Genomic DNA, 23284 nt, shown 5'->3' with positions numbered 1-23284 from the left:
GCTCACACCAAAAGAAGAGTGAGTTCACAACCCACGTGACAGAGGAGAGCGAGACGAGAGGCTTTCTCTGCTCCAGTGTCTGACATAAAAGGGAGTGTGAGAAAGATGTCTCCTGAAATGATCAGACCTCATCAGAAAAGCAACGAGGAAAAACTCTGCTGGAGCCTCAGATAAAGGAGCGATATGGCAGAGATGGCCTCAGGCTCTGTAGCAGCCTGACATTGGATCCTGAATGGACACAGTTGCCCTGCGTCTATTTGTCAGAAAACACGGTATGTAGTGTCCCTGTCCACCCTGACAGAGACCTGAGCGGGGTGTCTGTCTCTGTTTACACTTGGGCAGCACTGGGGCAGCCTGTCCTGGCAATAGAGTTTAACAGCACTGAGTTGAAATGGGAAGGCCTGGGTATTTCTAAGCAGCAGGAACACCTAAGACTTGGTGTAGCATTCTCTCCCCTCCCTCACCTTCAGGCTGCCGCCTCTCTCTCCAACACTGGCTTTTTTTCCCTCCAGTTTTCTCTCATAACTCAGCGTCCTCTGCCCCTGGATCACTCTCCTCCTGCAGCCCTGTCTGAGCTCATTAGCCTCTGCCTCTGAGACTCCCCAGCCCGGCAGGCTGCGAACTGTGTGCAGCGAGATGCCCTTTATTCCCACAGCCTTCACCGCTCACGTCGCTGTGTCTGGGCCCAGGTCACCAGCCACTGCAGTGATCATTTGATTTCTCTTGTTATCAAGTCAGCAATTAACAAAAGAGCTGGTGATTGCTGTATTGACCGACTGTGGGTTCTATTTTTCTATCTGTGCTATCTCAGCCCAAGGAAGTGAGGGCAGAGGGATGGGTTAGTCTTATTTATTTATCACTACGCCATGTTTTGTGTTTGTGTTGCCAGGGGAAGAAAAGGGTGATAATGGCATGGCAGCCCTTGGACATCCAATTTCCCTTATCAGGCCCCTGAATAGAAAAGAGGCCCCAGGCTACATTAATTAACAGATACCAATCAGATGTCACGTGTTGTGTGTGTGAGGTCTGGGGGTAGCAGTGGGTGGGAGGGAGGAATCGATAATCCATTGGGGAGGAGTGCCAGAGGGAATAAGGGAACAGCTAAAGACCACCAGGGAGACAAGCTGGAATAGAGAGTGAAATGAGTTAGATTGAATCCCTAGCTGAGTGCTATCTGCCCAACAGCGTCTGGTCTATCATCACTATGCGAGGGATGCTCGCGCAGAATCCCCATTGCCACAGGCTTCTCTCCAGCTAACAATCCAGGCCTGTTCCAGGCCTTGAATATGTTTGTATAGGAAGGACCTGCTGCGTTCTTGAGTTAGCTGTGCTCGGCCAGGAGTGCGTGGAGCTCCTGGAGGGTTAGGTTTTCACATTAGTAAAGTTTGGTGCCCCCTACTGCAGGCTGTCACAGCCAAGAGAACAGTAACATATGGGTTCCTTCTTTTAAAAAAATCTGTTTCTCTTAGATCTGCCTCTTCATTGTCCTCAGCCCCTCCTCAGCAGCTAGTATACAGTCCCCTTTTACCCCAGCCCTTGAAGGCAGTATTCTGAGTAAATGGGAGAATGGGCTGATGTGAAGTGCGTATCAGGCTCCTGATCTCCTGACGCCTTGCTGACACTGCCCTCTACTGCATGTGGAGCTGATGCTATCCCCTCTGGGAGAGAGGACATCTGCTGTGCAGAGTAGTTATTATAGCTTCGGTTCCCAAAGTTTATAGCCTGTCTCTCTCTCTCTCTCTCCTATCTGCACTCCCCATTCCTACCCTCAGTCCAACTACTGTGGCATTATCCATTCATTCAGCTATGGAAAGGAAGGCTGGTCCAGCGCTTCGGGTTCTAGCCTTGAGGGCCCTAGATTCAACTCTCTCAGCTGTCCTGGGTCAGTTGCTTAGTCTTGCTCTGCCTCAGTTCCCAATTTGTAAAATGGGGATAATAGCACTTCTCTCCCTAAAAGAGGTGTTGTGACAATAAATATGGTGAAGATTTTGAGGTGCTCAGCCATCTGGTAATGGGGCCCAGACACACAGAATTTCCTCCTGCTTTTCTTTTTGGATATTGTCAATCAGTTCTTCCAAGTTATTTCCTTTCTTTGCAGCTGCTGGTGTGCACAATATGTGGCTTTGCAGGTGCGTGTACAAAGTCCATCCTGCTCTCTATGGATCTCGTGCATTGCTTTGATTCCTCTGGCCTCCCAGAGCAATGCTCAGACCCATCCACCTCTGTAAGTACACCTTATTAATCACCAGTCTTCCCACGATGTCATCTATGACGTCTCCAGCTTGACCTGCTTGTCCCCAGTCCCAGCAGGCAGTACATCCTTTCCCCACTATGCCAGCACCATCAGAAACAGCCCCCTTTGCTCCTGCACAGAACTGTGTCCTAAACTTTCTCTTCAAAACACACCGTGGAACCCCATCTCCTGCTGGGTTCTGATTCTCCCTGGGCTCAGTCATTATCTCCAAAGTGTCGCCTCTGCACCCTAACTCCCATCCCACCTGCAGCTGCTGGTCTAAATCCCCCTTTCACACAGGCATGCTCTCCATTGACTGCAATAGGCACCCACGTAAGAGCGAAATGTGGCCTGCTTCCTATACTGCCATTGTATTGTTACAATGGCCTGTACAAATGGCAAGCACTTGTGGAAAACTGCTAGAAAGTATGCTGGCTGGAAATGAATTGTGTATATTAGATGGACCTATGCAAGTAGTTTTCAACCTTTCCAGACTACTGTACCCCTTTCAGGAGGCTGATTTGTCTCGTGTACCCCAAGTTTCACCTAGCAAAGTCAGACATAAAAATACAAAAGTGTCACCGCACAAAATTACTGAAAACCTGCCGACTTTCTCATTTTTACCATATACTTATAAAATAAATTATGATCCCCCCCCCCCCAGTTGAAAAACTCTGATATAGTATACAGAGCAGTATAAACAAGTCACTGTCAGTGTGAAATTTTGGTTTGTATTGATTGTGCTAGTGCTTTTCATGTAGCCTGTTCTAAACTAGGCAAATATCTAGATGAGTTGATATACCTGCTGGAAGACCTCTGTGTACCCCCGAGGTACATGTACCCTTGGTTAAGAACCACTGACCTATGGCACCTGTGCCTATCTCTCTTACCCCCTTCAAAGATCAGTCATTACCAGAGAACTGTGATTTAAAGAGCCAGATTCTGATCTCACACTGGTATAAATTAAGTAACTCCATGGACCCCAGGCGAAGTGAACTCTGGATTTACGCTTGTGTCACTGAGATCAGAACATGGCCCGAGGAGTTTAGGTCGAGATTTGTGGTAAGAACTAGAAGCAGTGAGCAAGCCTGTCCCCAGGAAGAAGGAAGCTTCCTGTTCAATTGGAGCTAGTTAGTAGCAGTGTGAGGTTACAGGTCAGTTGGCATCAGCATGGACTCTACACCCAGCTTCAGCCATCTCCCCTGTTCTTGTCCATTCTCCAGAATCTCTGTTAGTTGGACTAAAATTGGGAGAGTTACTGGCCATAAAGACCTAATCTATATGCACAGCAAACTCACCAGTTGCCTCCTATACCAATGAAGAAACAAGACTAGGGAGGCAGGAATGATAAGAAACAGTACCTAGACAAAACCCCACTGAATGCAAAAATAGAGATACAGGGTTAGCTCCTCAGGTCTGCCTGAGCTTTGCTCAACACAGAGCAAAGAAACTGTTTTATGTCACCTTTGTAACCCATGCAGCTGGCTAAAGGCTGTTTGGTGCAAGTTAGAGCACTATTTAGGGCTGCTCTAACTTCCACCCAGCTACAATGGCCCCCAAGGGATAGTTATGGCAGTTGGGGATTGTTGGTCATGCATCCTTTGCCATAGCAATGCTCCCTAGGCCAGGCAAACAAGATTGGTGGTGCAGAGCCAACTACACCAGGCCTATACTGCCTGGAGATTCCCCCTCTGACAGGGGAATTCTCAGGAAGCCAACTAAGCAGCTTTACACCAGCAGACTGGCATAGAGGCGCAACAGTGGGGGGCCAGCAACTGGCTTGCAAGCTAGGGCCCCCAGTTCCCCAATTTTATTTATTTGTTTTACAGTAGAAGGATCATGGCTCTGTTGTCCTGGGCACTGAATGACAATTAGAAAGATAGAGCCCCAAAGATTATACAGCCTAGGGCCCTGATGCTGCAATTGCTGTGTGGAGAGGTATATATTGGTTTCACCTTGACCAGCTCTCTAATATACAGAGCCCAACTGCATTAATGATACAGCATCTAAGAACTTCCAGCAATACGACTGCATTACCTGTGCTGTTTGCCAGCACAGCATTCAGAAAGACCCAGCAATGAAAGGTAAATCGCCTCCACTAGATTATGACACTGGGGAACCTTCAGCAGTGAGACATGATTGTCTCCGTGCTACTATATTAGGGCCTGGTCCTGAAGGGTGCTGAGCACTCAACTTCCTGACACCACTCCTACCGCTTATGCCCTTGTCCTGAAGCATTCAGGAACCTACCGTGATGTGCTGCCGCTGCGTTCGCTCTGCTATACCCTAGCACTGTACCTGGTCACCTCTAGCAGAGAGCCACACATGCATTTCCTTCCCATGTATTCCAGCTGCAGGTTGCCATATCCACTGTGGAAAGTTATTTGATTTGCCCTAGCTGATGTAGTGACATTTGGTTTTTTTTATTTCAGTGATTTGGCAGGGTGAGCTCCCAGAATTTTTTTTTTTTTTTAAACCCACACACATAATTTGTGGCAAGTGGAGTTCATAATCTGTTAATTTATTATCATTTCTGTCATCCTGGAGGGCCATTAGCAGAGGTAATAAAGGGAGCTGTAATTATAGGATCTGAGGCCACTCCAGACACAGCTGCTGTCACTCCACTTGCCATATTTCATTCTGTGCTGGTGCTATCAGCTTCCTAGTGAAAACAGCACAACGGCTACCTTGGGACAGCCTCTGTTGTTGTCCCTCGAGAGAAGTCTCCTCTTCCCGCAGAAAAGCACATGTAAAAGGTAGATGAAATACAAAGGTGATTAACAGAGGGGCTGGGTGGAAGGAGAAAAAAAAGGAGAGCCTCATCCAAAGGGCAAGGACTCCAAGCTGGCTGGGGAGGACACTGAGCTAATAATGTTTGCTGAACACTTTTAAATCATGTTTTCATGTTCCTGATTGCAGGAGAGTGGCTTTAAGCTTAATCAGTTTCATTTTGCTGACATTAAAGAATAAGAGTTTGCTCTGGGACCTGGTACCTGAAGTGCAGGCAATCCTGTGCCTTGGTTTTAAAAACAGCATTCTAATTTAACACAAGACTGACAGATGTGATCTTTAGTCATTTCGCCTTGTTCTTAGTGTCTGAGATCCAGGGGCTAGATTCATGAGGGGGGGCTTAGGCGCTTAACTGCCACTTTAGGTTCCAAAGGCTTTGTCTACACTGGCAAGTGAAAGACAAAACTTTTGTTGTTCAGAGGTGTTTAAAAAAACACACACACCCAAAAGACAAAAGTTTTGTCAATGACAAGTGCTGGTGTGAACAGCGCTTTGTCGGCAGGAGCGCTCTTGTTGCGGGTGGAAGTTTTTTGTCAGCAGCCGTGTCGCTAAAAGCTGCATAGTGTAGACATAGCCTTTAAGTCCAACATTTAGAGCCGCAAAAATCCCTATTCCCAGCAGCTCCTTAACACTGCAGGCACATAAGTTTCCACTGATAAGGTCCCCATGGCATTTAAATTTCTGCCAGGGCCGTGCGCATGCCCCCAGCTGCTCAAGTGTGGGGGGCAATGACAACTTAAGTAGTCACTGGAGCAGGGATTTGAACTCTCCCACAAGTGCCCACTCACTGAGTCAGTCTCAAACTCTAACCCTCTATGGAATAAAACCCCAAAACAAAAAGCACAGTCACAACTGGGACAGATCACAGCTATGAAAAGAAACCAGCCAACTCCTCCCCATCCCAGTTTTGGTCTGAGAACTAAGAGGTCAATTTGATGTCATAGGCCATCCTGAGGCTGCCATTTTGCCAAATTCATCTGTTTTTTTTCTTAGCCATTGTGAGCAACTGAATGACTGCAAAAATAGTGTGAACTAGAGTTTCAGGTAGGGCATTCTGTGCCTGAAAGCGGGCTGACCTGCAGCTCTGCCAGAGGTAGTATAAAATTACTGCAGTAACAACTGCCAGAGGCTCAAAGAAAATACACAGCAAATGGCTGTCCTACCTTATCAAGGTAGATACCAAATCCTCTGGTGTCTGAAAAGGTTCAAAAGCCAATTGGCCATAAGTCTGGCCATGCAATAGTGGAACTCTCCCTTTCAGACCAAAAGATCCCAAGTGTGGCCATTAAAGGAGCAGAATAGTAGGAAGTGTGCCATGGGGTGTATCCACACTGCAGAAAAAGCCATGTGGCAGCCAGTCTCATGAGGCTTGCACTACGAGGCTAAAAATAGCAGTGTAGGTGTTCCCACTCAGGCTGGAGCTTGGGGGGGAGGGTCTCAGAGCCTGGGCTCCAGCCCAAGCAGGAACGTCTGCAGTACACGGGAACCCTCAATCTCCTCTGTCCCAGGGGAAGCCTTTATCTACTGTGTACTTCCCTTGTGAGCTACCTCTGACATACAATTTCTGGTGAAATACCGGCCAATGTCTATCCCTGTACTTGAAGAGAACTCTATTATTTCGAAGGAACCACAGTGCCCCACTAAGACAACCTTGCGGACAATTCAAAATTACGGAATGATGTTACAAAAAATATTCCTTCAGGACCCTCTGGTATAGTGTGCTCCTAATGTGTGAGCCACGTGCCAGAATGCTGTTGCCTGGATTTGCCAATGGGAGATCAGTTTAACATCATAAACAAGCTGTTTGTAAGAAGGAGTCTGCTGGGCTGTTGCAGGAAAAATACCTGTAGGGGCCTCTTCCCCTTGGCCCCAGGGCGATTTAAGTATTTTTATACAAAGTGGGACAGCTTCAACAAGAGAATCCCAAGTGGCGGAAGGCATCTCTGGCCAGTCTTGACTTGAGCTAACTACCTCTGAGGGCCTAGCTTAGGCAGCTCCCCCCTTAGCATACTGGCTTCTGTTAATCCCCTTTTTAGCTCCGAACTCTCCCCAGGCCTGGGTGCCTAACTTGCGGCTCTGAATTCTACTGGGTGGCAGGGTGCCTAACGGCTATGCACTGCAAATGCTCAGCCTAAGTGCCCCTTGGGAATCAAGCCTCACATGTCTACGAGCGCAGTTGTGTGGGAACCTGAGCATGTGATCACCCTGATGTGTGAGCTCCTTGGTGTCTGGGGTTCGGGGAGTGCAGACTCAAGGGAACAGACTGCATTGACATGCCCATTTGAGTCAGTCCCCTTCCCAGCGCTCCTGATGCGCTCAGTTTGTTTTAGTCATTTTCTATTTCTGATGGGGGATTAAAATAAAAAGGCTGTATCCTATTTTATATGTATTAAAATCTCTTGTATAAAGCTGGACTGAGCCCTCTGACCCACCCAGGAGCTGTGTTGATTGGGTTGCCACGCTGGGTTTTTTTTTTTTTTTGCCGGAAAGGGAAATACAGAGAAAACAGAGGAGGTTGCAGGCGTACCCTGTCCTTCTGGAAGAAAAAAACTGCCCCTTTTACAGAGCAGCAGTCACCTTGCGCTTACATCCCCGTTCTAGGAGAGCAGCAGGAGCAGCAGCAAGATGGAAAGTGCATTGGTTCCAAAATGAAATTCAGGGAGGAGTAGCTATTCATCACAGGTGTAAGCAAGAGATCCCTGAGCTACTGTAGGGCATCCCCAGTGCGTAGCAGTGATAATGGCCTGCAACACCTAGGTGTTTGGGAACTAATAGCCACAGTGACAGTAATCTGTGAGTAACTGTGTTTGGGTATGTCTGTCTAGCAAAAACAAAAACAAAAAAACCATGGCAAGGACTCTCGGGGCTGGGTCAACTGACTTGGGCTTGCGCTCAGGAGCTAAATATAGCAGTGTAGACATTTGTGCTGGGGCTGGAGCCCGGGCCCACCTGAGCAGGAACATCTACACTGTTATTTTTAGCCCTTTAGCGTGAGCCTGAATCAGTTCACCTGAGCTCTGAGACTCACTGTTGTAGGGTTTTTAGGCTGTGGAGCCATACCCCTAGCTGCATTGCGTTAATGCCCTTTCTGTTAATGGAGTTAACCCTGCTGCTGGGTTAATGGAGCAATCCAGGCTGAGATTCCTCAATCAGCAACATAGCCTTGTTTGTGCTGAATCAGCCTCAGGTGGATTCCACAGCTAGCAAGTGGTGTAATCCCTGATACTGAAGATCTCCTTTAAGAAGGGCACCCATGGCATTAACCTCCGCTCAGAAACACTGCCCGCAGAAAGACCTATTTCTTCAAACTCTATAATCAGGGGTGTGGCTCTATGAAACACCTAACTCGTAGGCATCTAGCAAATCACTGGAAAAACAGTGGGAGCCACAAAGCCTGAGTTAGGCCCCTAAGCTCCCTGTACAATGAATGGGGGAGAGGTAGGTGCCTAAGAATGGGATCCACAAAAGCCTGCACGCTAGGCAGAGAGCCATGTAAAGTAGTCAGTGGGTGATGCCAGCAAGAGGGGTGTGTCCTAATCCCCACCACCCACCCACATCATGGAGATAGGCAACTAAATCCAGGCTGCAGGCACCTATTTCTGCTTGCAATCCATAGCCAGGACCCACTGTCTGGAGTCAGGTGGTGTAGCCATCTCAGCCATTTCTTGTGAGGAGGAGGTGACAGTGGTGACCTTTCTTACAACCTTTAGCGCAGTGGTTTGGGTACTCACACGGGACATGGGAGATCCATGTTTAATTCCCCCCTCTCTGCCTGCTGGGTAGAAGGGATTAGAATAGCAGTTGCACATCTCTCAGGCGAGTACCCTAACCACTGAACTGGAGAGTGTTCCTCACACTCTAGGGCCAATTAATATATTTTTTTAATGAAAGTAGAATGACTTCAACAAGAGAGACCCACATCAGAATATCCTATATCCCAGTGGTTTGGGCACTCACCTGAGAGGTGGGGAAACCCCTGTTCAAAACCCTTCTCATTGGACAGTGCGGGAATTGAACTGGGGTCTCCCACATCCCAGGTGAGTACCCTAACCACTGGATGTAAGGGAGGCCCCCTTGTGATGTTTGGCATGCTCTGAGTACACCTACTGGATTGGGACCTGGGGGAGATAGGCGGGGGAATGCCTGTCTTCCCCTGGTTTGAGGATTTTGCTGGGGCTTAGGCATGAGAGAGGCGTCTGGACCCCTGCCGGATGCAGCAGTGCACATGCCCAGAGGGGCCTAGGGAATTTTTACAGTGGAAATGTAGGTGCCAAGTGAGTTTAGGCGCATATAGAGTTGAATGATAGCTGAGCAGGGATTTTGTGGATCACAGTGTTATCTAAATCTGCTCTTCAGGTGCTTAAATCCTTTTGTGGATCTAGGCCAAGGTACCCACTTCAAACAACCCAGGAGGTCTTCTCAAGGGGAGCCTCCAACCTTAGAATCCAATGATGACAAATTTTACAGGGAAACAGTCACTTAGAACAAAGAGGAGCGGCAGCCAAAAAGAGAACAAGGACAAGCTGCAGAAATTAGTCATTGTGTGAGCCAAATGTCTGCTAGGCTAGGACAACTGACCTATTGCAGATATTCCCAAATGATCAGATGGGGTCGAAAATGTTTCATGGAAACATGCTGCATGGCTGAAGCAAGGAACTGATGAACCAAGAAGCGGGATGGAAGAGTGTGAACTTGTGCTGAAGCTGGAGTAATGTGTGCAAGATTTGGCAGCAGATTAGGTCCAGTAGCTGAGTACAAAATGTTCCTCTGGGCTTGGGGGAAAGAAGGGAGAGGGGATGAGACTGCTGTATCAGATTATTCATGCTGCATGTCTATCTGAAGCAGTCTTCTGCAACGCAGCAAAGTGAGCCTTGGGGACACTTTCTGAAAGCCCTCCCTACTAGCCACTGCACTTTTGCTTTGCAATCAGAACTTCTGTTCAAGGTGCCAGGGCATCTCCCCTTGATACTTTATGTTATGGAGCTTGACATAAGGTCAAGCCGTGGACTCAGAATGCAACTCTTCCAACAGCAGGAATCACATGGGAGCCCCCAATATCTGAATGAGGGAGATGGCCACTCCTTCAGTCCTGGATCTGTTACTGTAGTGCTGATATTCTACATGGACTGCTGCTGCTGTGCTGAACGAAGAGTATGGAAGTCCTGTGAATGCTCCAGTCAGCTTCCCGTCAGAGGTTGATCACATCACAGTCAAAGTGTTCCCAGCCTCCATCGACACAGGAAACAGGAGCTCCAGAGCGGCGCCTGAATCAGTCTCCTGTATGAGTGGGCCTTGCTCTGTGGCTTGGCTCCTTATGGCTAGGAAAGCTTCCCCTTCAGATGGGCAGTGAGCTCCCTATTCCGTGGTGGTGCAGCAAATGTCATGCAAAATCATCGAAGCCTACCACTGTACCACCTAGTCCCAAAGGTTAATCAGCAGGGGTTATTGCTGTACCACTCGGTCACAGGCACTACTGACTGCTGTACAATATCATCTCTAAGGCTACCACGTAATCCCAGGACACTACGTGTATATGATAATTAATTTACACAAATTAATACATACTGTATTGGAACTCAATGTTAATGAGGCTTCACCATGAGCAGCTTTCTCTTGAAGTAGATTCAACCCATCAGAGTGCCAAGATAAAGTGATGCTCACAGAGGTAAATAATCACCTCCCCTTGTCTTTCACACTAATGCCCCCATCCGTAACTTCCCCTTCATTACCTGGGATGTGCTTTGCCCATCCAATGATCACCACCAGTTCCCTGTCTGCTAAGTCACAGAGGGTTGTCAGCGCTTTGATGTCACTCTCCGGCATAGTGGGGTCAGGCATGGCATAAATCTTCTCTGGCTCTGCCACCAGCAAGTGGGAGACGATCTTAGTCACTGCAAATGTCAAAGGAGAAGTTACTACTGTACCTTTCAGGAGATGGTGTGTATGTAGCAGCTTTCAGACAACATTTAGCAGGATACACAACTGATAGGAGTTCTCGTACCATACGGCCTGCAATTTGGGATCTCAGAAATGTGTTTTGTTCACAGCAGGAGGGAGACTGCACTGTAGTTAGAGTAGAGTTTTCAAACTTCTTTGGCTGCATATCCCTTTCCAAATAATATAGTCTACCAGGTACCCCCATCTGAGATAGGATAATAATAGACCTATGATTAGATTGCCAAGTCTTCCTAAATAAAATGCGTTGTCCGCCATTACAGGACTTTTCTCATGAATCCCCTGATAGAGCCTGCGTACCCCTATGGGTATGTGTACGCCAGTTTGAAGAACACTGGTGTAGAGGTTGGAAACTAGAATCTGTGATTCTTCAGTACTGAGCCAACACCTGTAGAAGTCTGAAAAAAGCAGGAGCCCATTTTAAGACATGGCTCAGTTATACCAGGTAGATCCCATAGGGATATGACAGGGTGAGAGAAGCCTAAGATGAATGTGATGGACAAACAACTGTTGGGATTTTGAGAAGTTCAGAAAACAACTTGGTGACATGGTAGAGAGAGATCAGGGTGTGGGGCTGATTTAGTGGATCTTGGGTGCAGGGAAGACCAGAGCATCACTGAAGTTATACTGTTAGTCTCTCTCTCTGAGAAAGCTCTGACTGATGATCCAAAGAATCCCATCATCAACGGGCCACAACCTCAGATGACACTATTCCACCCACACACTATACTCATTGGAAAAAAAATGAATATCTGACAATGGTGATTTGTAATGGAAACAGAAGGGGACAACAACCACACAACATTATTTGTGCATCCATGGCACCAATAGAAAAAGAAGCTGTGCTGGCCTTAAGGAAAACAATAGGAAGCTTGTACATACATGGCTTTTTGGCTGGAGGAGGGATCTGTAAGCTCAGATAAGTACTGCTCTCAGAGTCCAGTCTTCTCTTGTACTTCTGGCGTCCTCCACGGACTCGATCCAGACGAACCCCTGTGGGTAAGAGAGGAAAGAAACTCGTGATCCCCTAGCAGTGTCATAGTGAATCCTGGAATTTCACTGCTACAGCTTTGTAAGAGAGGAGGCCTGGATATTCTTCCTTACCCAGCAGAACTTCCCTGACCAGGCCACCTGGCCTGTCCACTGAATCCAGCACAGCTGTCCCAACAATGCCAGCTGGGCAGCCTCCTGCTCTGACCACATCACTGGGATAGTTACCTCTCCTGAAAACATTAATGAAGACAAAACCCAACCCACCTCAACTCTTGAATCATCGTCTGTTTGGTAGATAAATTGAGGGCTTCAGATTTCAGTGCCCTCTGGATGATCATGTTTTTAAAAAGGAAGTCTCAGAAATGTCAATCAAACCTGCGCTTATGAAAAACCCCCTTTAGATTGTTCTTAAAAATGAAAAGTTAAATGTTCTGTGACCTTTCACTGTCTATATTTGAGGAAAGCTGCCCATAACAAATAAATTATGAAATATGAATAGAACCAAGATCTGTCGAGCAAGGCAACCCATAACGAAAGTAGAACTAAATATAAACAGAAACAAGACAATGCAACCTCTACCACAGTAAGGCAATAATAAAACTGAACTAGGCAGAAAGCGAAGATTTGTAGCAACAATGCCTCAAATACAATGAGTTAAACAGCAAACAAAGCATCAAATACAACACCGAAATCACTATACCTATACAAACAGCAACAGCAGGATCAAGCATCGATACAAGAACAGCAGCTGAAATTCTACATCAGTACTAGACCTGAGCAAATGGTGGAAAAATAAGACCATGAATAGTTGTCCAGATTATTAAATAAATTCCTTTCTTGTTGGATCCTTGGTCCTTTGTGTTCAATTTCTATGAAATTGGGGGAATTGAATTTTACATGGACAAACAGCTATTGAAAGTCAATTGTGAGTATACATGGACATTGAATTTAAAATTTGCAAATGCAAGTATTCACACCTGTAATATTTGTGTGCTGATTTCATCCAGAGTACAGAAACAACACCATGTGACTTATCTGACCAATCATAATAAGCAACAAATATTTGGTGATCAATCCATACAGTAAAAAATAAAAATGAGAAAGTGATAGATGAATAAATTTTGAACAACTCGTACCTTTGAGGAAACTGCAGTCTGCTCACAGATATTTTACAGCAGAAAGAGACTTAATCTGACAAGTAAATTATTCATTTCAGATCAGCACTTTGTTCACTAACCAATACCAACAACACTGGAGGAACTATATGAAATCAGTACCAGAAGCAATGATACCCCTAACCGATACGAGCACTCATACCCTGCTACTAACCCTACCATCACTTACTATGGATGTCTGTATGCACCAGTACCAATACTCTTAGCAGTACAAATACATCGACACCAGCAAACTCCAAAAACATTCTCCTACAGCAACACGTATAGGGCTACCAATGGTTGTTGGCAAAGCCCAACATCGGCGCCCACATAAGGGCTATGGTGTAGTTTTTAAGCTACAGGCCTGAGTAGTGAGTGATGGCGAGCCACACTGGCGCACAGTGACACCTGTGGTACTGATGTAGGAGCAGAGTTGTTGGCGAGGCTTCTGTTGACAACGGTGCTGGGTTAGTGCTGTGTGGCAGGGGCGCTTAGTTCCTGGTATTGCTATTGGTGCTGGTGTTTGTATGCATATTAAGGCCCTTGGGGCTGCACAAGGAACTTCCTCTTCATGAAGCACAGCTCTCCAGTCTGCTTCTTGCACATGAGCATGGGCATGGGTAGATAGGTACATTCAATCAGTGCCATCCAATATGATGGAACAGATTGATTCCCCTGGTATGCCTTCCCCACTCCAGGAGCCAGCATTGTAGCGGGAGGAGCCATAGACCCACCTTGCTCCCTTTCAGAGTCCTGCTCCCGTGTGGAGAGAAGCAGAAACGACCAGTCCTCGAAATCCCCAGAGCAAAGGAATTGCTATTGTGAGTTGCCCTTGCATAGCCCAGCATGCAAGAAAGAGAGGGGTAGAGCATGAGATGCGGATGTCAGGGAGTAGAGGGAACATGGCTGAGTTAGGCTCTGCTACACGTGGTTCTCCACTGGCATCGGACCTTGCCCTAGTGGTATAAGTTAAAGCTGTCTCCCTGCAGATGAGGCTGGGCTGCTAAGAATCAGGATGAGATCAGCTCCATGTCAGCCCCTCTCTGCACCAGGCCCCGCACAGTAGAGAATCAAGCCCTAAAACTATAGTTTAAGCCATCAGTCTGGGCCCTGGAACTATTAGTTTTAATTGAGATGTTAGGCTTCTCTCTCCACTGCCTTCCCCTTCATATTGTCATTTCCATGAGTGCAGAGGGGTGCAAAGTACGTGTCCCACACAATCACTCTGAGTTGGCAGCATTTTACACCCACTTTGCACAGGTGCAAATGATGACACAAGGGCCCTGATGATGTCTGAGCTGTGCCTGGATATAGCGGGGAATGGTGGCTGCATAGAGCAGGGTAAAAGACTGATCTTCAGCCACCTGGCCCCAGCAGAAGTTAGAACCACACAGGGCTTACTCTAACTTCCACTACTGATGTAAAGGCCAATGCCTGTAGATGCACAGATATGGTACGGCTCTACTCCACCACATGCCTGCTGCCCACATCACTCCCCACAAATGCCCCGATACACCCCTTCCCTCCTTGTGCATGGGGTGTGGGAGCTGACTGATGTGAGAGGTGGCAGAGCTTTCAACCAGCAGAGAGTTCACTTATATTGCTTTCTTTTAAGGCCACTCTGTGTCGTTTACATGGTGCAAACTTATTTGGCACGAAGAGGCCTTCGCGGACTGGAGAATCTTACGCAAAGTGCAAGGCAGGAGCCAATCAGCCCCAATGAGTTCAAATAGTTTTTTTTCCTGTGAGTAAAGTCAGGGTATTCAGGGGCTCAGGTACCAGTGCTGAGCAGGGGGAGGGAGGCTAGATGGCTTGACAGAGAGATATGTCAGAAGAAAGCCCAGGAAGTGAAATGTGTGGAGTCAGAGCATACTGAGCGAGTTTGCTGCAACTGGCACATTTTCTAAGCTGGTCACTGATCCAATGAAGAGACCCACTGAACTCACAGAAAGTCGATAGGACCTGGCTTCCATATTACAGGGGCACCTTGGAAAATTTTACCGGGTGTTTCTTATTTCCCTTCTCAGCACCGAGGAGCCTGGCTGGACAGCTCCTTCTCTGATGTCCCATCAAGTTCCAGGGAGAGAAGAGAAAAAGAAAACAGCAGAACTTGGAGCCTAGGGAGCCTCTAGGGAGACCCAGGAAGAATGGTAGACTTGTGTGAGTACAAACCTGGAGTCCTGTATTAGCCAGGAGACGCCAAGACTGGCTTCTATCCTTTGACTTCTCCATTGAGATAAATGTGTTCAGATTTCAAAAGACAGAAACCCCATGAGGCCTCCACCGCACGCTGTGCTGAATGAGCAGTGCCTCAAGTCAGTCAGTGAGAAAATATGCCTCCCCGGGAAGTGCTGAGTAAGCAGCAGAATGGGGAAAAGGCTGTGAAAGTGACAAACATCACGAATATGACTGAATTGCCTGGCCCAAGCAGGGCTTTTTGAATGAACCACAGCTTCCCATTCCCTCTCACTAGAGGCTCGCAGCTCCTGTTTCTTCTATGTGCTGATGGGCAGATATGATATTAGAGGGTGGAATCACCTATCCGCTTAGTAGAGGAAGCTGGGAACCAATCTGCAATTCCCCAGAGTGCACTCTCTGCACATTTTGATGAAGCGAAAGGAAAAAAACCTGGGGAGGGAGTCACTTTACTTTTACCAAGGAGACATGCAGACAGGCGCATCGTCCCCAGCATTTGGCTGGTGGAATGGCTGCACAGGTTGCAGAGGTATTAGGGATCCTCAATCAGATTATAGGGACACAAAGGACTTAAGTGCATTAAAAGAGATAAGAGAGAGAGACAAGGAGATTTACCCTCCATCCCTCCTTCCCTGGCTGAGTGGATATAGGCCTGTTCCTCCAAGGACTTTGGCTTGTTAATTTTGAATGAGACTGTATTTTCCTCCTGTTCCCCATCCAGTGTGACACTCCTTGAGGCAAACGCTTTAAATAAGGTCACAACCATTGTTCTGCCTCAGCAGCACAAGCATTAGCCTTAAAGAGACAGGGCGTAGACTGACCCACATGTGAAACATCTCATCCGTCTTCCAATCGCTAATCGGAGCGATTTGTAGGCGTGACAAGCAACTAAATGCATGTCAATCCATTTGTTACGTGTCTTATTACTGATCCTGGGAACAGTATGAAAGATACTGGAGAGACAAGTAACAAGAGAAGTACTCTGCCCCGAAGAGCTTACAGTCTTAACAGTCCCATACAGACACAAAGGCAGCTCAGCTGATAACAAGAACGCTTACTTTTCTCTTGAACTTTTCACTTCCCTGGGTTTTGTTACTTTTCTGTTTGGTTTGTTTATTGTCTGATTTTGTTATTGCCTCTTACAAGGAAGCAGGGAGGGAAGAAGAAGGGTGTTAAAATGGGTTTCCAAGAGAGATGTGAAAAAGGACTGGAAGTGTGGTGGGTGGGGTGAGAAAAGCACTGCCAAGCCCGGAGCAGCATGGGTGCAGTCATAGAGAGGCAGCGTCAAGTCCAAAACAGGATGGGTGCGGCTAGAGAGGCAGTGCCAGGCCCGGAGCAGTCAGATGAGATAAGAATGGGAGAAAGAAACAAAAAGGGAGACAAATTGTGAGCCTGAGTAGAACAAGGAGGGTAAAGGAAGCAAACAGAGATGAGATGAGAGGCACAGACGAGCCAGGACACCAGGCTGTGCAGGGCCTGGAAACATACAGATGGATGTCAATCCGAAATCACATGGTGGTTAAGCATTCTGCTTAATTCCTTTGAGGTTGAATTGCAGGGTGTGACACCTGGTATGCAAATACTTGTGGGAGGCAGCCAAGCCTTTAGTGGACACACCTACGCATGATTTGCTGCCTTCAACCCATCCCAGGATGGGAGCAAGGGAAACTTGTTACCCTCCAGCTGCTCTATGACTTTCCAACTCATTTCACACAGGGGCCACCACAGTCCAGTTCCCAGCAGGACAGATGTACCCATCACAAAATCACCACCAGGACTTGGCACTCACTGGCCCCCATGTTGGCAGCTTCAGCAGAGAGGCACAGACAGAATGGGCTTCAGAATTCCTTCCTCACACCTAGAGGGAGTCCCTCCGCATCAGGTGTGAGGCACATTGGCATGGAAAAGTTTGGGGGGAAGCCCGCTTTTTCTATTCCAGTTTTCGGGCAGGGGCTCCTTCTGACATGGATGCTTTCTGTGCTGAGAATGTAAACAATTCCACAGATCTGCTTGTGCAGTAACAAAGGGAATGGCACACTCCAGTCCTGTCGCCTCTGAAGGGAACACCTGTGTTAGCCCTGACACGTATACGAGACTCCCTTCTGACCAGCGTCTGCCATGTCTGTCTGGCTTTCTTTGATTGGAGGTGTATGTTATTAGTTCCCCTGCCTGCCCTATCCCAAACGGGGTCCCAGGATGGAGGTAGGTGGAGGCCCTGGACTTGGGTGTTTGCCTGGTCCTTTTCAACCCATCATTCTGCCCTGGTTAGGGCTGTCAGTTTTCTAACCATCCTGTTGGTGCCACTCGTGTTCCAGGAGCTCATGTGAAAAGGTCTGTGCCAGTGCCAAGCCTCTGCAGTGCAAGAGCCAATCTGCTGATCTGTTCAAGCTCCCTGCAATTCTCTGCTGTGCCCCCTCAGAGAGACATCTGCCTGACGAGTTCAGGATCAGATGTCCCCTCACTGACTTGATAACATTCAGGCTTTTGGGGTTTTTTCTTAATGGGAGTAAAATAATTCCAGCGTTTTTTTAAAAGCTGGACCCACGCCTAGTCCGTCGGAAGTAAAAATAGCCGAGTGTGCAGAGGCAGCAGCACGGGAAATCAGGTTTAGTTTCTCTTTTATATTCTGGGGGCTAAAAATACTCTTAAAAGCTCTGTGAAGCTGAGCCTTGGCCAGTGGGAAATGCAGCCTAGGCCCAATATCAGCTGTCACGTCGAATTACTAGCCTCACATCACTTTCTATAGAGTCCTATCACATGCTCCTGAACTGATAGTAACAGAGCGATCTATCCCAGCCTGAAGGGCTCACAGCAGAATTTTGCCAAGTGGCTTTGATGGGATGATTGGTACCCAGACTGAAAAGAACATAATTAAATGGAGCACTAAGAGAAATGCATAGGCCAGGGAGTGATGCCCTAGTGTTGGCACCACCGCATGGCTGTTCCCTGGATACGGAGGCCAGAAGCTGCTTTCACAGGCTAACTGGAATCAGGTACAGCTTCTATTCCAGTGCACCACTACCACTGGTATTCATACAATGCCATAGCTGTGAGCCCCCCTCCTGGAGGTAGGTACCTATGCCAAATCAGCAGCTTAGGTACCCCATACCCTAGCAGCCGAAAATATCTCTTGCTTTCTCTCTCTCCTGCTCACACTCAATACCTTTCTCGTGCTCGCCCTGCATTTGCATGTTCCCCCGGCCGTCCCACCCCCTATTGGTGGCCTGCCTCTGGCCCTCCTGATGTGGTGGCTGGCAGGTGACAGGTGTTAGGCACACTCTGCACATGCCCATGGGATCAGACCCTGCTGGCAAGATAGGCATTCCCCTGAGTTTGAGAATCTAGGTACGGGGCCACTGTGGCTTTGGCTTGAGTTAAGGCTCCAAGTAGCTCGCTAGCCACTGGGATGGATTTGGCATTTAGGCAAATGTTGACTGGTGGAAGCTTAGCCGCCTGGGGCCTCAGACGCCTAGGGTTTTGGCAGCAGCTTTGAAAAGGTCAGTGGCAGCTAATGGTGGACTTAGGCACTAAAGTACCTTTAAAGATCGGGGCCTTAGACACTTGGAAAATAAATGGGACATAGGCTGCCGAGTGTCTGTCACTTTTGAAAATGAGACCTAGTAGGCACTTCTGAAAATTTTATCCAAGTGCCTTTAACTGGCTCAGAGGAGCAGGTATCTAGCATAATCCCACCCCTGCTTGGAGCGCAGTCTTGCTTTCATAAAACGGTTTTAGTTGGCTAACAACATGTAGCTATATAGGCCTGGACATCTCTGCAGAGCTGGGACCTTCACCAGCATGTCAGATGTCTCCTTTCTCAATGTCCATTTTGTCAAAGTACTGAATAGAATCCCCCTGATGTGGGAAAAGCAGATGGGGGGGGGATGGGAGTTAGATCTATTAAGCTCTCCAAAGTCCCCTAAAATAAATGCCACTTGCAGAGTGCCTGGTGCAGACATGAAGCTCTTTTTCTGAAACAAGAGCTATATACCACTAATGGAAGCAGGACACCAGGTTTGCTGGTGCAATGGTCCAATTCACTATGGCAGCAGACTAGATACCAAACTAGACAGCTCAATGATACACAGAGTGGGGGAAACTGGACCAGGTAACCTAATAGTCTGTTCAGGTATGCCAATGGTCTGATCTGTTATGGCAGGAAGCTGACATACCAGACCAGATGGACCAATGATGTGGCTCCAGTATATAAATTCTATATTCCTACAATGATAGGTACTCAGGGTGTGGGTGACACAGACATCAAAGTGTTACTGCCCCTGGCTCCTGCTCTAAAGGGCATGGAGTTTGTTTGTCTGTTTTTAAGCACAGGGGTATTTTAGAGAAAGAAAAATTGTTTTTCATTCTCTTTCTTCATTTGGATGCTTAGAAAAGTGATATTTCTGGCATGAGCTAGAGGCAGAATACTCTATAAATACAAAACCATTAAATCCCTGCAGCAGCAACCTGATCGGGGCTGCCTTTTAATTTCCTGACATGAGCTGGCCACTAACCCAATTACCCAGAATTCCCAGAGGAGTCCTCATCCTTCCCACGAAGCACCGAGACAGCCCAAGCATATTGCATGGATTCCAGCTGAGCTTTCACTGAAATCAAATATCATTTAGGAAACACATGGACTGAAAACAAGGATGGGGGCAGGAGGTGGAGGAGGGAGGTTTCTGGAAACACTTTGCTCTATTGAGAGATTCTGAAACTTAAACAGAAAAGAGACACCCCAGATTCGGTTACTGTGCTGGAAGCAAGCTCTACTGTTTATCCAGCTTTCTGGGGCTTTGTGCAGGGTTATTAAATGGAAGTGGATTGAGATCACTGATGCCTGCCATCTCCCGTTTAGTTACAGGACCACCATATTCTATTCACATCACGAGAGATGTGGGTTGGCCACGGGTGAGAAGTGAATCCATTTCTGTTACAAACACTGGATGGCACCTGCCATTCCATGCAGCTGGTTGGGTTGGGAACAGCAAAATGGAGGCTAAACCTGAGTAAAGTGCCATTGTCTACAGGACTTCACAGCTCACAAACTGGGTTCACACAAAGAAGGTCAAGTTGCAAGGGACAGTTGTTTGGGGTGAGAGATGACTTTGATTTCCCTTCTTCTCATCACTAGAAGTGAACAGTGACTACTTCCCAAATACACGGACATGGAGAGGCTTGGAGAGCAAAAAGATCGAGTTGGTATAAGGTTGGAAGGTCCTAGGATTGCGACCATTCCCATGGCAGCTGGAAATGTGCTGGGAAGGTATACAGTTAACAGAAAGGATAGTTGGGTCAATTCTGTGGTCACTGTTTACTTCCCATTCATATTTTATTTCATTACCTGGCCCCACAGTGGTGGTACTCAGGTGATGAGTGCACCAGAAAGAGATTAGATTAGGAAGAGAGGAGTCCAAGAGCTTGTGAGATTTGCAACAGAAAGAATTTGGACGCACTGTTGAATTTTAAGGGCTAGTCTACACTGGCAACTCTGCCACAGCAACGCTTTAACGTTCCTTATGTGGTCACGGCACAGCGCTCTAAAAAAACCCATCTCAACGAGGGGCGTAGCTCCCAGAGCTGGGGCACTGTTTACACTGGCACTTTACAGGGCTGCAACTTGCTGCGCTCAGGGGGGTATTTTTTCACTCCCCTGAGCAAGAAAGTTGCAGCCCTGTTCATTGCCAGCGTAGACAAGCCCTAACATATTTTCTGTCACGTCCTTTGGAAATTCACGAGTGTGACAAGTAGCAAAAGGTAGCGAAGGAAAGGCTCATTCTGGAATCTCAGTAACTGGGATTCCTGTACCATGGAAGTTCCAGTTCTTGGGAGAATGGAATCTGTAGAGAGGAAAATAAATCATATCCCATTTTTGCCAAGTCAGAGTGTCTTCTGGGAGTCTCTTATTGTTGAGAGTCCCTCTTCTGCTCCTGGAGGCCCAGCCTCTTCTTTCTGCTATGAAAAGAACCTTCTTTGCATTTGTCAGTCTCACCACATCCCATCTCACAAAGAAACACAAGTTGCACAGTCACTGGGGGAGTCCTCAGAATCCTGGTGCAATGTTATTGGTGCAGGAAAGTAAGAAGAAACTTCCCTTCCCAGACACGCTAAGTATGGAGAATCTTCACAGAGCAACAGCTCTTGCCCTAGGATGGAAGTTCCCATTCCTGCCTTTATTACTCTAGTTCTTATGGGTAAAATGCTGGAAATCTGGGAGACTACAGTTGTTGTCTGCTTTATGCAATAGCTGAACACTCCTTTGCCTCAGGGGAAAGTTTCCCTCATACTATACCTGCCAGGTGAGAGAGCATACAGGTTCCTGCAGTGGCCATGGAGGCACCAGATTAGAAGGGGCATCTGACAAACCCCATCCTGGTACCAAACTGCAATTCCCCAGAGTACTAGGTTTAGTTTGAACAGATTTCAGATCCTTTTATGGAATCATTTTTCCTGAACTAGCAGATTCAGAAACCACCCCTCCTGAGCAACTTACTCTCAGTCCTTTACAAGCAGTATTTTTAGCAAATTTGAGGCTGGTGAAATGTGTGTAATTAACGTCTGTGGAGAGCAAAGCGCCTCTGTTTATCCACAGAATAATGGGTACAGCATGAGCAGTGGTAGTGTTAATCCCCACCCGTGGTCTTCTGGGACCATCTCTAGAGTGAGAGGGGCTCCTGGCTCCATAGCCCAATCAATATTTGGCTTCTTTGCTGAGAGTGCCAGTGTAGGAGCCAGTTAGTACCAACTGTAATGACAGTTTTTACCAGTCCACGAGGAACTGGATGGAGGCCATTAGCTTATTTCAGAGACTTGCTCCCAGTCCTTACAGCGAGTGGGGACTCAAAAGAGATGAGTCTCAGCACACTGCTTGCAGGGAGCAGAAGATGGCTAAGTCTTAGCAACATAAAACAGATTCTTACTGCTTCACTTGAGAAAGAAAACAGCAAGAATGCAGGATGTGCTCTCCATGGCCGGCCAGCCAGCAAAGCATGACAGGATTATTAGAGGGCTATGCACTTTGGTGACCCCTCCTCTTTCCCCCGCCCCACCCATGTGCTTTGTGAAGGGATCTGGCACTCCTGACTTCAGAGCATTTTTCCCTTCAGAGTTTCTCTGACTCCTATTAGATGTGTGAAATGCTGCTGCAGAAGTGCAGTGGAGCTAAAAGCAGCATCGAGGGAGCAGGCACTGAAAGGACGGGGCCTTTGGAAGATTAAACAGTTTCTCTTTCAAAGTGAAAAGTGACTGAGTGGGCTGAGCCTTGGTAGCCTGCCAGGCGTGTGCCAAGCTGCAATGGGAATAAGAGGCACCAACACAGAACTGTGAGCAGTGGCAGCCACCTGCCGTTTACGCGGCTTCAGGGACAAGGCAAGCATTCCTTGCGGGGAAGGGTCTCAGTGGGATATCACAAAGGGCTGAATGCCCACACAAGGAGGAAGGAAAGGCTTGTGTCAGAGAACTCCTAGGGCCATTCTGCTCAATAAGCTGCCTGTGAGCTCGCCTAGTATGGGGCTGGAGGGTATCTTTGTTGTGCCCTCAATACTTCTGGCAACTTCTAGCTCCTCTCCTTCTTCGCTTTGCGCATTTGTCTGTGGTGAGGTTTCCAGTGATCCCAGCAAACAGGCCTCCTCCCATTCCCTTTCCCCTCAACAAGGGATTTTTCCAGGGGGAATTTAACATCCAGCTGCTTCTCACTGGCCATACATCATCCCCCTTCCCATGTCTTGTAGCTGCTCACGCTATTTATGTTTAAACAAAGGATTGGCACCCTCTTCTCCTGTTGGCTCCGTCAGGGAAAACTGACACCATAGTCATTTCCATAGCAACACCCTATGAGGTAACAAACATAGGATTATGACCTCAGTGCAGTATCAGAAAGATGGAGAAATTGGGCTGGGAGACCTTATCCAATCAGCTTCCATCTGGAACCAATCCCCCTTTCTCTGAACCCATTTACATGAACATT

General features: G+C 47.4%; 1 protein-coding gene across 1 annotated transcript in view; it reads right to left on the bottom strand.

Annotated features, from left to right (window-relative positions):
• ESRRB (estrogen related receptor beta) overlaps positions 1 to 23284 on the bottom strand; it is a 166886-nt gene that overhangs the window by 15728 nt on the left and 127874 nt on the right. The window contains exons 5-6 of the mRNA XM_007064172.4: positions 11861 to 11971; positions 10753 to 10914 (exon numbers count right to left, since the gene is read on the bottom strand). Coding sequence (XP_007064234.2) covers positions 10753 to 10914; positions 11861 to 11971 — 273 coding nt within the window. The remainder of the gene's footprint in view (positions 1 to 10752; positions 10915 to 11860; positions 11972 to 23284) is intronic.

Source organism: Chelonia mydas, chromosome 6 (genome assembly GCF_015237465.2).
Source record: "Chelonia mydas isolate rCheMyd1 chromosome 6, rCheMyd1.pri.v2, whole genome shotgun sequence".
Classification (NCBI taxonomy): Eukaryota; Metazoa; Chordata; order Testudines; family Cheloniidae; genus Chelonia; species Chelonia mydas.
Note: the sequence above shows the minus strand (reverse complement) of the source record. Positions and strands in the feature narration are given on the sequence as shown.